This window comes from Arachis stenosperma, chromosome 3 (genome assembly GCF_014773155.1).
Source record: "Arachis stenosperma cultivar V10309 chromosome 3, arast.V10309.gnm1.PFL2, whole genome shotgun sequence".
Lineage (NCBI taxonomy): Eukaryota > Viridiplantae > Streptophyta > Magnoliopsida > Fabales > Fabaceae > Arachis > Arachis stenosperma.
In genome coordinates this window covers 94,245,889-94,262,640 of record NC_080379.1, presented here as the reverse complement: position 1 = coordinate 94,262,640, position 16,752 = coordinate 94,245,889, and the positions used below count along the sequence as shown (strand labels likewise).

Genomic DNA, 16,752 nt, shown 5'->3' with positions numbered 1-16,752 from the left:
AAATAGTGGTTTATCAAGGAATAATCTCAAGCATCCAAAACAAAGAGCAAGTCCTGTTCAATGAGTATCTAATTAGCAAGTAATAAGCAAAATGTGTTCAATGCACTTAGAAGAGAGCAAGTGAATGAGGAGGAAGCACCAAATTGAAGATATAACAAGCAATGAGTAATTATGAGATACTCAACCAATTAGAAGCCCAAAATGAAGTATCAATCATCACACAACACATCCACTCACAAAGATAATGAAAAACAATCAAGATGATCCATGAAAGTAATCAAAGTTCAAGTTCAACATCCATGGAAAAAAACAAAAAGAAGAAAAAGTAAACAAGCAAAAAGCAAGTGGTATAATCAAGTAACAAAAAGAGAAAAATATGTAAATCAACAAAAAATCTAACTAGAAAAAGAAGTGATTCAAAGAAAGTAATAGATTAGATATGGAGGAAGTAGAACCTTGAGAAGTATAAAAGAACAAGGTGAATTTTCTTTTTAAAGATGAGAAAGAGAGGGAAGAAATGTAGTGCCACCGAAAGAGGTGGTGGTTGCCGGTGAGTAGCCGGGGACAGTGGTGGTGGAGTATGGAAGGAGGAAAGGAAGAGAAGAGAGGTGATGGAGAAATAAGAAGGAAGAAATAAGAAAGAAGGTGGGAGAGGGAGAGAAGCAGGGCGCGCAGCTTTAAAGCTGATTCGCGCAACCGATGCGCGCGCACAGTGTGCTGGCGCGTTGGTGAAGGTGGAGCAAGGGATGCGTGCGCGTCATTGGCACGTACGTGCGAGTACAGCTGTGCCCCTGGCACAGGGGTAGCACAAAGTTGGCCTAAGTCTCAGGTCATTTGTACCAGAGTTGGGAGACGGCACAGGCGCGCAAACGCGCACAGTACGCTAATGCGTGCCTGATTGGGTTGGCAACCGGCACGGACGCGTGCAGTGTGCGGACGCGTCAGTGTGGGCACAGACTAGGCACAAGTATGGCACAAGTATGGCACAACTCTCGGATTTTTATACAAGGGAGTTCATAGTGCACCATCGGCGCGCGCGTACAGTGTGCTTGCGCGTCGATGGCCAAGTTGCAAGGGGGCACGCAGGCGGCATGCACGCTGGTGCGTGGGTGCCTAACATGAAGTGGACACAAAGTGGGCACAAGGTAGGCACAACTCTCGGGTTTTTTGACCCAGGAGTAAGAATGCACCACCGGCGCGCGCGCACGGTGTGTTCGCGCACGGATGTCCGTTTTCCCTGCTCTTTTTTTTGACACAACATAAAAGAAGCTATTCTAACACATTTTTGGCAGGTGTTCAAGCTAGTAGCCAAGAGAACACACTCAAATTCATGCACTATTTAAAACATAGAATTCTCTCCACTTCAACAATTCTTCCATACCAAAATGATGAAATCTATCTAAATATCCTAGTTATCCAACAAGATCAATAAAACTAGCATTCCTAAGCAATCAACAACATCAAGAAGTCACAAAATTCAAAAGAATCTAAAGCTAAAAGCAAGATGGTATACACAAGGAAGATCTTACCACGGTGGGGTGCCTCCCACCAAGCACTTTTCTTTAACGTCCTTAAGTTGGATGGTCAGTCGCTCATGCTTCTCCTTCTCTAGGTGCATCCGCCAATAGGAACACCTCTAGCTCTTTTGGGAGCTTGTAGCCATGGTACTTCTTCACTCTCTGTCCATTCACCTTGAAAGTTGCTTCACTTTTAGGATCAAACAACTCCACCACTCCATAGGGCTTTATCTCCTTCACCTTGAAAGGTCCTTCCCATCTAGAGCGGAGCTTGCCAGGCATGAAACGAAGCCTTGAATTGTAGAGTAGAACCTCATCACCTTCTTGGAAGTCCTTCTTCTGGATGTGATGGTCATGGAATGCTTTAGTCTTTTCCTTGTAAATCCGGGCATTCTCATATGCTTCATTCTTCAAACACTCGAGCTCCTCTACCTGCAATTTTCTGGCTACTCCTGCTTGGGTCAAATCCATGTTGCACCACTTTACTGCCTAATAGGCTTTGTGCTCAATCTCCACCAGACGGTGGCATGCCTTACCATAGACGATCCGGAAGGGACTCATCCCTAACGGAGTCTTGTAGGCCGTTCTATACGCCCATAGTGCATCTCCTAACTGGAAGCTCCAATCCTTCCTTTGTGGATTGACCACTTTCTCCAAGATTCTCTTAATCTCCCGGTTGGACACTTTTGCTTGTCCGTTGGTTTACGGATGATAAGCAGTGGCAACCTTATGCACTACCCCATAGCGCTTGAGCAATGCCTCTACTTTCCTGTTATAAAAGTGGGATCCTTAGTCTCTCACGATTGCTCGTGGCGACCCATAACGGCATACAATGTTATTCCTAATAAAAGAAACGAAGGTATTGGCATCGTCAAGGCGGGTAGGTATTGCTTCCACCCACTTTGACACGTAGTCAACCGCTAACAGAATATACAGATACCCACTGGAGTTGGAAAATGGTCCCATAAAATCAATGCCCCATACATCAAATATCTCATAGAACAACATAGGTTGTTGAGGCATCTCATCCCTTCGGGACGTGTTTCCCGACTTCTGACACTGATGGCAAGACACACATAACCGGTTAGCATCCTTGAATAAGGTTAGCCACTAGAATCCACAATCCAACACCTTTTTAGTGGTACTTTGTGGGCCAAAGTGGCCACCACATTCGGACAAATAGCAAGCTTCAAGAATGGGTTAGGTTTCAGACTCCGGGACACATCTTCGAATTACTTGGTCCACTCTCCTCTTTCACAAGTGAGGGTCATCCCAAATGTAGTATTTGGAATCACTCCTCAACTTATCCCTTTGGTGTTTAGAAAGTTGGGAGGGAAGAGTTTCGCTACCAAGTAGTTCGCCATTGGGGCAAACCAAGGAAAGCTATCCGACACAACATCCAAACTATCCAATGGGAACGAGTCATTGATCGGAAATGGATCAGATTTTAAATTCTTAAGGCAGTTTAAATGATCCGCAACCAAGTTTTGAGATCCACTCCGGTCCCTAATCTCAATGTTGAATTCTTGCAAAAGCAAGATCCAACGTTTGAGTCTAGGTTTTGACTCATTCTTTGACAATAATTATTTCAAAGCTGCATGATTCGTGTATACCACTATCGTTGATCCTGGCAAATAAGATCTAAATTTATCTAAAGCATGAACAATAGCTAGGAGTTCCTTTTCAGTAGTGGTATAGTTGGATTGTGCTGCATCAAGTGTTTTAGAAGAGTATGCAATGACATAAGGGAGTTTACCATCGCGCTGTGCAAGCGCGGCACCTATAGCATGGTTTGACGCATCGCACATTATCCCAAATGGCAACGTCCAATTGGGGCCTCGCACAATCAGTGCCGTGGTAAGAACTCTCCTTAGCTCTTCAAAAGCTTTCACACATTCACCGTCAAACTCAAAGTCCACATCTTTTTGGAGTAGGCGCGACAATGGCAAAGCAATCTTGCTGAAATATTTGATAGAGCGCCTATAGAATACTGCATATCCTAAAAACGAGCGGACCTCCCTCACAGATGAGGGGTGAGATAAAGTGGTGATAACATCGACCTTGGCCGGGTCTACAGAAATTCCTTCATGAGATACTACATGTCCTAACACTACACATTGTCTTACCATAAAGTGACATTTCTCAAAATTCAAGACAAGGTTAGTGTCAACACATCTAGCTAAGACGTTGGCCAAGTTCTCTAAGCAACAATCAAATGAAGTTCCATAAACACTGAAGTCATCCATAAAGACTTCCAGACAACTCTCCATTAGATCGGAAAAGACACTGGTCATGCACCGCTGAAGAGTAGCAGGTGCATTACATAGTCCAAATAGCATCCTTTTGTAGGCAAAGGTGCCAAAAGGACAAGTGAATGTGGTCTTTTCCTGATCTTCAGGAGCAATGTGAATCTGGAAGTAACTAGTGAATCCATCAAGAAAGCAGTAATGGGATTTACCTGCCAAACGGTCTAACATCTGATCGATAAAGGGCAAAGGATAGTGGTCCTTCCTTTTAGCGGCATTCAACCTTCTATAATCGATGCACACTCGCCACGCATTTTGTACTCTCTTGGTGACCACTTCACCATCATCCTTTTTAACCGCAGTGATGCCTGATTTCTTGGGAACAACCTGAACCGGGCTCACCCACTCACTGTCAGAAATCGGGTATATGATACCCGCATCAAGTAGCCTAGTGACCTCCTTGTTTACCACATCGAGGATGGTTGGGTTGAGCCTCCTTTGTGGTTGCCTAACCGGCCTAGTTTCCTCTTGGAGAAATATATGATGCATGCACTTGCGAGGGTCAATTCCCACAATATCGGCTAGGCTCCAACCAATTGCCTTATTGTACCTTCTGAGAACATCTAGGAGCTTTTCTTCTTCTTCACTAGAAAGCTCACTAGCAATAATGACCGAAAACTTTTGGTTGTCCTCTAAGAAAGCATACTTCAAATGAGATGGAAGAGGCTTCAATTCACTCTTTGCCTTAAGTTGAGGTTCCTTTTCGTCAAGCTCACGGAGTTCATTCTTAACAACTTTCTCATGTTCACCCTCTTGGTCAGCCGTCTCTTCAAGAATATGGTAGCACAACTTGTTATGGTCTTCTTCTTGCACTTTCGCTACCACTTCCTCAATTACATCACATCGGAGAACGGAATGCTCTTCGGGAGGATGCTTCATGGCTTCTTCTAAATTGAACTTGATAGTCTTGTCTCCAACCTCAAAAGGAATATGTACCGGTGAAGGCATCTAACTTGAATTTATAGGTCTTAAGGAAGGGTCTACCAAGTAGAACGGAAGATGAGCTTCTATTTTCTGTTGGAGGCATTTCAAGGATGTAAACGTCAACCGGAAAAACCAAATCCTTGATCGCCACAAGTACATTTTCGGCTATTCCTGTTACCGTTATCACACTTTTATTGGCTAAGGCAAACCTCGCCATCGACTTCTTTAATGGAGCTAAATTCAACCGCACAAAGGTAAAAAGCGGCATGATTCTTACACAAGCTCCAAGGTCACACATACAATTTTGAAAAGTGCATCCACCAATACAACAAGACACCAAACAAGGCTCAGGGTCACCACGTTTCTTTGGAATAGGTTCCATCAAGGAAGAAATTGAACTTTCCAAGGAAAATGTCTCCAATTCTCCTATCCTATCCTTGTGTGTACACAAGTCTTTCAAAAATTTTGCATACTTTGGAATTTGTTGAATAGCATCAAGAAGTGGTATGGTTACCTCAACCTTCTTGAACACTTGAAGCATGTTCAAATCAAATTCCGGTGTTTTCTTTGCTTTCTTCACCATGGAAGGGAATGGAATAGGGATGGACTCATCCACTATAGCTTTCCTCTTGGGTTCCTTGAGGTTTACTCCTTCTTCCTCATGCCTTTTGTCTACCTCCCCCTCTTCATGTGGAGCTTTAACAACCACTTCTTCCTCATGAATGTCCTCCAAGACCCTTGGAGGTATCTCCTCCAATGTAGTTTCCGACCGTAGAGTGATGGCGTTGAGACCGCCCTTTGGGTTTGGTTGGGGTTGGGAGGGAAGGTTAGAAGAGCTTGAGGGTTAGTTGGTGTTGTTGTTGGAGGTGGGGGTTGGTTTGACATGACCATCTTCGAAAGCATGTTGGTGAGGCTAGCCAATTGAGCGCCCAAGGCATTAAATTGAGCCTTGTTGCTCTCATCTCATTTCTCCATAGCGGCTCTAAGCTCGTCAACTTGATTGGTGGGAGATGGAAAGGTTTGGTTGGATTGTTGTCTCTGGTGTGGTGCTTGGTACTTGGTGTAGTTGTTTTGGTTTTGGTTTGAGTGACTTTGGTTGGCTTGGTAGTTAGTGTTGTTATGGTGGTATTGAGATGAAGATTGGTTGTTGTTGTGACGAGAAGAAGAGTTGTTCCATCTTTGGTTTTGATTGCTTCCTTGTGCATTATCCCTCCACTCTTGATGTTGATTACTACCATGAGGGTAGTTGTTTTGGCCTTGAGAAGGATAGGGTAGACGGTTGTTGTAATTCACATTGGCCACTACAAGGGCATGTTCCTCTTGAATTTGATGGCATTGATCGGTGTAATGCGTAGTGCTAGAGCACAAACCACAAATCCTAGGAGGGCCTTCAAGTTGAGCAACTGGAGGTGTTGCTTGGATGGCTTGGATGGAGTAGAATTCCTTTTGATCCTTTTGTATTTACGTGAGGATGGTGGTTATATCCCCAAGCGCTTTGGTTAGGCTTGATTCGGAAGGGGACGATTTTACCACACCTTTGAGAGGATTACTTCTCACCCTTGTATGTTGTGTAGCTTTGGCAACATCCTTTATCAAATTCCAAGCTTCTCCATCTGTCTTGTTTTTCGAAAGGGAACCACCACTAGAAGCAGTGAGCAATCTTCTATCTTCCACACAAAGACCTCTGGTGAAGCAGCTAATGAGCAAGTTGGTGTTCATTTCATGGTGTGGACAAGATTCCAATAGCCTCTTGAACCGAGACCAATACTCGTACAAACTCTCTTGGTCTCTTTGCATTATACCCGAAATCTCCTCTCGGATGTAGTCGATCTTCTCCAGTGGGAAGAATTTATCTAGAAACTCTCTTCTTAAGAAATCCCAATTGGTCGCAATCTCATCCGATAGCAAATAAAACCATGTCTTAGCTTGCGCTTCAAGAGAGAAAGGGAAGGCAAAAACCATGATAGCTGTAACGACCCAACTCCCAGTATGCCATGGTCATACAAGAAGCTAAGTGTTACTAACTTATCCTTCCTAAAAGAAACTATTATTTAATATATGAGCCTGTTCCTTGTTAGAACGATGCCAATTTTTAACGTAATTTTAATTTTTTTATTCGTTGTGGGTGACAAGGTAAAATAAATAGGCATACATTGAGAGTAATAGAAAAGCAGCATAAAGAAACATAGAAATACAGCTGATAATATACATCATATACATTAAAACAAAACATGTAGCGTTTACACAAGATCAAGTCAGTTTACATCCTCGTCATCCTATGTAGCTAATATATACACGACACTCCTAGGGCCTGGCTCATACAAGAAGCCGCTAAACTGGCGCCCAGGCTAGCCTAACCACTATATAGCTCCTAGCTCTTGGGTGTACTAACACGAGTGAGAGACTAACTAACAGATAATGTTAGACTAGAGTGTCATCAAAAGAATACCCCTTCTGCTATCAAACTATATCTACATGTGGCCATTTGGAGAATTACCGTGAGGCTCGTCCATCTCCTCATCCTGCTCTACCTCTATCTCAGGATCCTCCTCCTCCTCATCATCTGCAGCTACAACTATACCCTCAGATCCACCAGAAATATTGCTGTCACTATGTACAAAACCATTCGCGAGCACAGGTCCGATCGCATATATAGGGCTACCCCACCGTCCGGCAATACCGGCTCATCAGGTTGTGGAAAGTCAGGGATCGGCTTAGGAGGAAAGTCCCATTCTGGTGGTATCAAAGGTACGTAGTCACCAGCTAACTCAGGCTCATCAGGAATGATAGGCTCAGATTCCACCTCATTCAAAGTTTGAGCTGGTATAGAGTGCTCCGGATCATCAGGAAAATGATGTACAGGTGCATCAGGATGTAACCAAGATAAGGAAAAGTCATAAGGAGCATCGGGGTCAAAATGTGGGCTAGACAGAGGATGTTGAAAAGCTCGATTGGGTAACACATATCGTCTAATACGAGGCTCCAATCCCATGATGAAGTAACTGTGATGTACCAGATCCTCGTAGATATAAGGGGAGGAAAGGAGAGAAGGGGTAAGAACTGGGGAGATCTTAGTAGGGTTGGGGTTATTAATTACATTAATTTATTCGATTTCGATTAGCAGATGGATAATAGAATACAGCAAAGTAATAAACAAAAGTTAAAAATAGATGGAAAAGATAGAAAACAGAACCCAAACAGAAAAGTACAAGAAAATAAAGCACAGACATAGCACTCAAGAAAACAAACATAAAGAAATAGATCACACACAAGAAGGAATGCAACAGAGAGTGATGCGTAGACAAGAATGATGCATGTCTAGCCCTAGTACAGGCCATGAGCTCATGTGTCGGTTAGTACCTGCATTCCCGACATTTATCCGGTTACGAATTCACTATTTCCCAGATACGATTTTCCGTTCAAATAAATGCGCATATAATTATTAGCAGCTCTATTGAGACAGCCTCTGCTTTCTACTCACAGGAAATATACTCTTGGGAATGGAAAATTGCTGTAGGTATCCTAGTTTCCCTACAGAAGCTCTTGGGTTGCTTTAAGCAACAGATAAATAAACATTATCTCTTGGGTTGCATTAAGCAACGAATATGCAAACAATATCTCTTGGGTTGCCTCAAGCAACAAATAACTTTTCGATAAGCATTATGCTCTTAGTCTCTTTAGTCTGCTCTTATTTCTCTGTTTAACGTGTGTATTTAAGACTTATGTAAATTTCGGCATGAATAGTTAGCCTGTCCCAAGTATAGGTTTATTAAGTCTATACTGAAACAGTTTAACTTTTCATATAATACCTAACCTTAGTCGCAACTCAAGGACTAACTATGTTGCCCTAGTTTGTTAATGATGCATGAAAACTTGTCTCTCAACAAATTTCCCTTGGGTAAGTATACCAAATTATCGTCAAGTAAAAACTCACAATAGAGTGAGGTCGAATCCCACAGGGATTGATTGGTCAAGTAACTTTAATTGGAAGAGTATGCTAGTTGAGCTAAACAGAATGTAGTTTAAGGATTGCAGAAAATTAAATGGCGGGAAAGTAAATAGTAGAAAATAAAGTGCAGAATCTTAGATGGGGATTTGGGGAAATGAGCATATAAATAAATGGCAGAAAGTAAAGAGAATGGGTAAGATCAGAAATGGGGAATTCATTGGGCTCAAGAGATGTTGTATTCTCCTGATCAAATTCATTTTCATCTCTTCCTCAATCAAAGCATCTATTGATGTCCTTGGCAATCTTAAATGATTGGGTTCCAATTCCTTGGCAACCCAATCTCTCTAAGCTTGAACAATTGCCCAATTCCTTGATTTAATTGCTCATGGAAAGAGATGAAGTGTGGTAACTGATTATACCACATGTATTTCCAAATCAAAGTGTTGGGAGGATTACATGTCACTATATCCGCCCAGACCCTAATTTGGTCCAACATGAGAAAGCATTTCTAGCATGATCTCCTCATCCCTTTTCCAAGGCTCAGAGGAGATCCAATTATGGAGAGTTTTTTTTCCAAGACAACTAACCAATTGAATTAAGATCGAAAGCTTTCTAGTAAATCAAAAGAGAAGAAAGAAGAAGAGAATGAAAACTATAATTGATCCATCAAATTACAACAGAGCTCCCTAACCCAATGAAAGGGGTTTAGTTGTTCATAGCTCTAGAAATGGAAAATGGCAGAAAAGAATACATCCCTAGCTAAAAGTACAGAAAAGTAAATATACAGAGGGTAGTTCTCCAAAGTGCCAAGCTTCTCTATAGTTCAAAACTACTCCTATATATACTACTTCTCTTGATCTTCTAGTGAATTCTTCAAGTCTTGGATGTGGGCCTTAGATCTTGAGTTGAAGCAGTTACAATCTTTAGTGGGCTGAGCTTGCAGAAAAGTATGAATTAGGCATAGGCATTAGTGAAGTTAACGTTAAGTGACATTGTGGGTTCGAGAACGTTAGTGGCAATCACCTTTTTCACTAACGTTCCAACCCCATATAACCCATGTTAACTCCAACGTTAGTGGCAATAACGTGAACACTAACGTTGCCTTATAACCCATCGCAAGAGTTATTGGGACTCACCTTTCCCAATAATGTCGCCTTGTGCCCCTTGTCCCTACGTTAGAGTTTATGTTAGTGTAACTAACGTGGCTCTTAACGTGGGTATGCCTCATCTTCGGGAGCGTTAGTGGTACTCACCTTTGTCACTAATGCTCCAAGTGCCCCTACTCTCCACGTTAGAGCTCACGTTAACTAAGTTAACGTGGTAGTGAATGCCATCTCCAACGTTAGTGACAAAGGTGAGTGTCACTAACGTTGGCTCATCAATTTTAGCTCCACGTTAACTTTCATGTTAGTGGTCTTAACGTGACCACTAATGTGGGCAATGCTAGTTTGATCCAACGTTAGTGACAAAGGTAAGTGTCACAAATGTTGGCATTGTTCCTCTCTTCCACGTTAGAGTTCACGTTAACTAAGTTAACGTGACTCTTAACATTGGAGCTTTCTTTGTCTCCACGTTAACTACCACGTTAATCTAGTTAACGTGGCAATTAACGTGGGCTTATGATGGCTTCGCAGGTGTATTGGTGATCACTTTTCTCATTAATGTTGCAAGCTCTTTCCCATTCCACGTTAGTGGTCATGTTAACTAGGTTAACGTGGCTACTAACGTGGTTCTTCCTTGCTTCCTTTGTCCTGAAATCAAGCAAATAAAGTGCATCAAAGTTCTAGCGAAAGTTATGAGATTATGCATCATTAATTTGTCATGCAATCCTTGCAAGATCCTCATGAAATCATGTAAAATTCACGATAGTTGCTTGAATCAAGGTGCGAGTGTATTTTCATACAAAACTTGCCTCATTCTCTAAGAAAATGCATGAAACTACCCTAAAACAGTAAAGAAAAGGTCAGTGAAACTGGCCTAGATGCCCTGACATCACAACACCAAACTTAAAGCTTGCTTGTCCCTAAGCAAGTACTAGAACATAGGAATAATGAATGAAAGAACAAGATGAACAATATAAAAGTAAAATTCCTGGTTTATGGGGTTTCATTCATAGCAACTTAGGTTCATTCCTTTACCAGGTTTCAGGCCTTTATCATGCCCTTGAACACTTGCTTACTTACATCCCTTGAGACTTCCTAGTTATTGATCCTTCCTTCTTTTGTTTTCTCAAGATTTATTGCATTCTTCTTTTGGCTATGTACTCTGTAAGAGGGCGACTCTTTATGATAAGCTTTCAGTCAACACTCCCGAACCAGTTAGTTGAAGGTGCTAGGTGTTAAGACACCCCTAAGGACTTACTCCCTCAAGTCTCTTTCCCTTATACATACACACCACAGGCACATGTTTTGTTATTTTTCTTTCTTGAGACCTTGGTGTCCAGCACCTCTTTGGGTTACTAAGTGTTCTGTAGCAAGGGTCACTCTTGATAGTGGACTTTCAGCTGATAATCCCGGATTAGTTAATCCAAGTTACCAAGTGATGAGGCTCCCCTAAGAGCTTATTCATCTAAGCATATCCCTTGCACATGAACACCACAGACACATGCCTCAATCTTAAAACCCTTGGTGCCTAGCATTGTTTCTTATTGTGTTTCTTTCCTTTTCACTTTTATTGCTCTTTCTCTTTTCTTATTGGGATCTTATTATTTAGTTAGTCTCATAGGATGTGTTTCAAGCATAGGATTCAGGATAGATAGTTGCTTTCTTTCCTTGTTGGTGAACTAACTTAGCTAACTAATCATCCTACCACAAACATTCAGAACTTACCTCACAAAATAACTACACTGTTGTTCTTATCATAACATTTTCTTTTTGATTACTTGAAGGACAGGCATACAAGTAAGAAAAGTGAAGATGAAAACTAGGGATCTAGACTAGTGAGCATCGACCTAAGCAACAAGATCTTAATGCATAATTGAAAATTCCTAAGTTACTATGGAAGCATGTTCTATTTCATATATGATTTTCCATATTTAAAGCTTTGAAAAAGATAGAACTCAAAAGGAACTCCACCACCTTTTATTCATGGGGATGCTTATGTTCTTCTGCTTCCTTGTATTCTTTGTGTCCACTTTGTCCACTTGTGCTTCCTCTCATCCGATTCATTCTGGCTATTTTCCAATCTTCCAGTGCCTTCCTTACTGACTCATGACTTTTTTCGGCTCTTTTGCGTTCCACTCGTGCTAATTCATCCTTTACATACTCATATTTTGTGATCCCAGGATGCAATACAGATAGTTGTCTGACCAAGTACCCAAGCCTGGCTTGGGTATTTACATGATATCCAGTTTCACTCATGTAAACTCCTTTCGAAAATGCTCTATATTCATTGAAAAGATCTGCCTGTTCTCTTTATTTCCTATGCATCTCATGAATGTGTGCACCTTGATGTGCTTGGATGTTGATCAGCTTTTGGATGGCTTCTTGTTGTTGATCTTGATTTTGGTTTAAGTTATGGAAGGACTCACTCCATTGTCTCCTTTGTTCCAATTTCTGTTCCATCAACTATTTTTGCCATTCCCCTTGCTGAGTCATCCATCTAGAGAGTGATTCTTCTTGACGGTCCATTATTTGCATTTGAAGCTCCTTTTATGCACCTTGATTCTCCATGTATTGCCTAGATGAAGAATGGTGCTGGGATAACCCAACCTTCCTCCAGAATCACTTTTCTCAGCAAGCTTCCGAATGCCTTGGGCTATGAGTTCATGAACCTTGATTTCTCCTCCTTTCATTATGCATTGCACCATTGTTGCTCTCTTAAGGTTTACCTCTGAGTTGTTCCCAGCTGGGAAGATAGATCTCCTTACAATTTCGAACCACCCCTTAGCTTCAGAAAGGAGGTCTCCTCTTTTTATAAATTTGGGCTTCCCATGGGAGTCTCTATCCCAATCTTCTCCTTGCACACATATATCTTTTATAATCTGGTCGTGGTTGGGGTTGTTATCTATTTTTGAGTGATAGCTCTCTTCTGCAAAGGGTATGGTTTGCAGCTTAAGCACTCTCATGATGCTCATGGGACTAAAATCCACCATTACTCCTCTCACGAAACTTGTATAGGATTCATCTGCCTTATCATGTCTAACTGTATTTGCATAAAACTCTCTTACCAGAGTTGCATTCACCCTTGTAGTCAGATCGGTGAGGAGCTCCCATCGACGTTTTTCCACCTTCTCTGTGATTTCCGGGCACTCAGTTTTTGTGACTTGAAAGCTCAATTCATACATGATTTCTTTATCAGCCATCCACCCAAATTGTAGTGCATGGTAAAATGTTCTGAATTTCTTTTCATCAAAAGGAGGCTACTCTATAGGTTCTTTCCCTTTTCGTCTCTTGGAGCTTGATGATGCCATGCAAGATGGTTGAGGTGTTTGTTACTCACAAAAAGTGGCTAGGAGGGTGTGTATGGAATTTTTGGTGGAGGATGAAGTATGTGTGTCCGAGAGAAGGAAGGGAGAGGAATGCGAGTAAGAATTATGTACGGAGAGGTTGTAGAGTGGGGATCATTTATATAAAAGAGTGATGGGTGTTTGAGAGGTGTGGATTGATGGTGTTGGTTTAGTGACGGACGGTTGGGGTTTGTCATTGGATGAGCATGAGGATCACCCCTTTTATGAGCGTTTTGGTTTGGTCTCCGAGGCTTCTCCAACTCCCAATGTTGCATGGCAACACTTTCCAAGATACTCCCCTTGGAGACAAGTGTATAAGTTCCTTGGTATAGTGGCCGAATCTCCCTTCCTTGATTGTCCTATCAAGTACCATCAATGTCCTTTTTGATTTCCTATACAAGACAAAAAGGAATGCAAACGGTTAATTGAGATTTTTGGTGGAAAGACTTAAGGTGTGAACTAGCTACTAGAAAAAAAATCTTTTTCTTTTGTTTTTAAATACTAAATGCTTTTTATGAATGTAAATCAATCAACCACTAAAGTGTCCATGCATGCAACGTTGGTACACCAAACTTGTTTGTGATCATATGGTGCAACAAGATTCGGAAATAATCTTTCATCATGAAGTGTGTTCAAGCCCTCTTGGTGTGCCTTGAACACCAAACTTATCATGTACTATATGTTGCATGTAAGGCGTCTTATATTGGTTGTCAAAATTATTTTGAAATCCATGAAAATTGCTTTATTACTACTATTAGAGATTAAAGAGAGAGGGTATAGAACATGGGTTGCCTCCCATGAAGCGCTTCTTTAGCGTCATTAGCTTGACGTTTGGTCCTTGTCAAGGTGGTTGGTAATGCTTAAAATCTTCCCCCCTTGCAGTGAATCTGTCTCCATTGGCCTTGTTGACAAGTTCCACATGCTCTAAGGACAAGATTTTGTTGATGGTGTACACTGGAGGCAGCTGAGATGGAATAGTGGGGAGGTGAGGTGGTATAGATAGAAAGTATGTAGAGACCACTTCATCTCTTGGAGAGAAATCTTCTGTAGGGATCTTCTTGTTTTTCCATCCCCTTGGGACCTTTTTTTGTGTCCCTTGTTGTCAATTTATTCCTTGTGGTTTCCTCTTTAAGAATGGTTTTGTTGCCTATCTCATATGACTCTGGTGGGTCTGTTTCCTTTTGGATTACACTTGGCTGTTGCTCCTTCTGATCACATTGGTTGTTAGCCACAGGAGTTCTTAGGGGTAGTGCTTGAGCTCCCTTGTTTGACTCTTCCTTCAGCTCTTTGTTATCATGATCTGCTTCTTGTGAGAGTTTGAAAACATTAAAGGTGAGCTGCTCATCATGTATTCTCAATACTAGCTCTCCTCGCTCCACATCTATAAGTGCTCTGGCTGTCACTAAGAATGGCCTTCCCAGAATGATGGGGTGAATAAGATTCTCATCCATTTCCAGGATGACAAAGTCTATAGGGAGGAAGTAGTTCCCAACCTTCACTAATACATTCTCAACCACTCTTATTGCCTGTTTTTGAGTTTTGTCAGCTAATTTGATGATTACATCTGTGGGTGTTAGCTCATTGATTTGAAGCTTTTTCATGAGAGATAGAGGCATTAGGTTGATACTTGCTCCCAAGTCACAGAGTCCCTTATCAATCATCATTTCTCCTATGGCACAGGGAATGTGGAAACTCCCTGGATCCTTCTTCTTTGTGGGTGGCTCTGTTTGAATGAGAGCACTGCAATTCCTGTTCATCTTTATTGTTTGTCCACCCTTCAATGAACTCTTTCTGGCTAGTAGCTCTTTTATATACTTGATGTAGGAGGGCATTTGCTAGAGGGCCTTAATGAATGGTATATTTACATCAAGAGATGCAAACATGTCGAGGAACCTTGAATACATTCTCCCTGCTACACCACCCTTAAGCCTTTGGGGGAAGGGTGCATATGGGTTCAGTATCTCCCACTCCTTCAGCTCTTCCTTGAGTGTGAGTTGAGGTGCAGAGTTTCTTTCTTCATGATTTTCCTTTGGACTATCTTGGAGGTGTTCTACTTCCTCCATACTCCTCTCATCACTTGTGGTGATCATCTTACATTCTTTCCACCTTACTTTCTTTGTTTCTCCTCTTGGGTTCTTCTCTGTGTCACTTGGAAAACCATCAGTCGGTTTGAGAATTTGTTGAGCTAGATACCCTACTTGAGACTCCAGTCTCTTGATGTTTTCCCCTTGGTTTTTGATATTTGCTCGCACTTCCTCCTTAAACACCTTATTGTCTTGGATTTCTCTACATATGTCTTCAAGTAGAGTCTCAATCTTTGAAAGTCTATCATCGGTTAGTGATGGTGGGTTGGGATTAGGTGGTTGTTGATAGGACCTCTGTAAGGGATGTTGGTGAGTTGCATTGTTGTTGGGGTTGTGGTTGTGGCGTCTCTGGTCTTGGCCTTGGTCTTGTTTATTTCCCCACCCAAAGTTGGGGTGATTTCTCCATCCAGAGTTGTAAGTTTTAGAGTATGGATCATGGATTTGTCTAGGTGAGTTTCCAACATAGTTGGCTTGTTCCCAGTCACCTTCTTCTCCTATATTCACTTCTTTTTGAGCTGGTGATGAAGTGATGACTGCTGCAACTTGGTTTTCCTCCACCTTCTTGGTAAGATCTGCTAGCTGCTTGGTGATCATCTTATTTTGAGCTAGTAATGCATCCATGTGATTCAGCTCCATTACTCATCGAGTGTTGCTTCTTTCAGAGGCATAGAAGTAGTCATTCTCAACTACTGTTTCAATGACATCTATGGCTTCTTCAATAGTTTTCTTCTTGTTTAGAGATCCCCCTGATGAATGGTCTACAACCTTCTTTGACTCATAAGAAAGACCTTCATAGAAAATGTGAAGTTGAACCCATTCATTGAACATATCTGGTAGGCATCTTCTTGTTAAGTTCTTGAACCTCTCCCATGCCTCATAGAGAGTCTTACCATCTTGTTGTCTGAAGGTTTGCACCTCAGCTCTCAGCCTGTTAATTCTTTGAGGAGGGTAGAATCTTGCCAAAAACTTGTTCACCACATCTTCCCAATTTGTTAAGCTCTCCTTTTGGAAGGATTCAAGCCACTTGGATGCTTTGTCCCTGAGTGAAAAAGGGAACAAAAGCAGCCTATAGACATCCGGGTGGACTCCATTAGACTTCACAGTGTCACAAATTCTCAAGAAGGTGGTTAGATGTTGATTGGGGTCTTCTTGAGCACTTCTTCCAAATGAGCAATTGTTCTGAACAAGGGTGATTAGCTGGGATTTTAATTCAAAGTTGTTGGCATATATGGTGGGCTTTTGGAAGCTACTTCCACAGTTTCCTGGATTTGGATTAATGTAGGAGCCTAGAACTCTCCTTTCTTGCCCAGCATGGTTTGCAGGGCCTTCTCTAGCATGGTTGTGAGCTTCTCCTTCATGATTGTTTTCCAAGTTCTCCTCTATGTTGCTTTTAAAATACTCTTCCTCTTCCTCAGCACCAACAACTCCTTTCCCTCTTGCTTTCCTCTTTAGTCTCCGAAGGGTTCTTTCAGGTTTTGAATCGAAGGAAGTTGAAGCTCACCCTCTTCTCCCTGTCATACAACTA

General features: G+C 41.8%; 1 protein-coding gene across 1 annotated transcript; it reads right to left on the bottom strand.

Annotated features, from left to right (window-relative positions):
• Positions 1–1,592: 1,592 nt before the first annotated feature.
• On the bottom strand, positions 1,593–1,988 carry LOC130966407 (uncharacterized). Its single transcript, XM_057891205.1, has one exon. The coding sequence runs from the start codon at positions 1,986–1,988 to the stop codon at positions 1,593–1,595; it is 396 nt and encodes a 131-aa protein (XP_057747188.1).
• Between the last annotated feature and the right edge of the window lie 14,764 nt (positions 1,989–16,752).

Excerpts from the sequence above, each read along its gene's own strand:
- LOC130966407 (XM_057891205.1), bottom strand. The coding sequence starts at position 1,988 with ATGGATTTGACCCAAGCAGGAGTAGCCAGAAAATTGCAGGTAGAGGAG.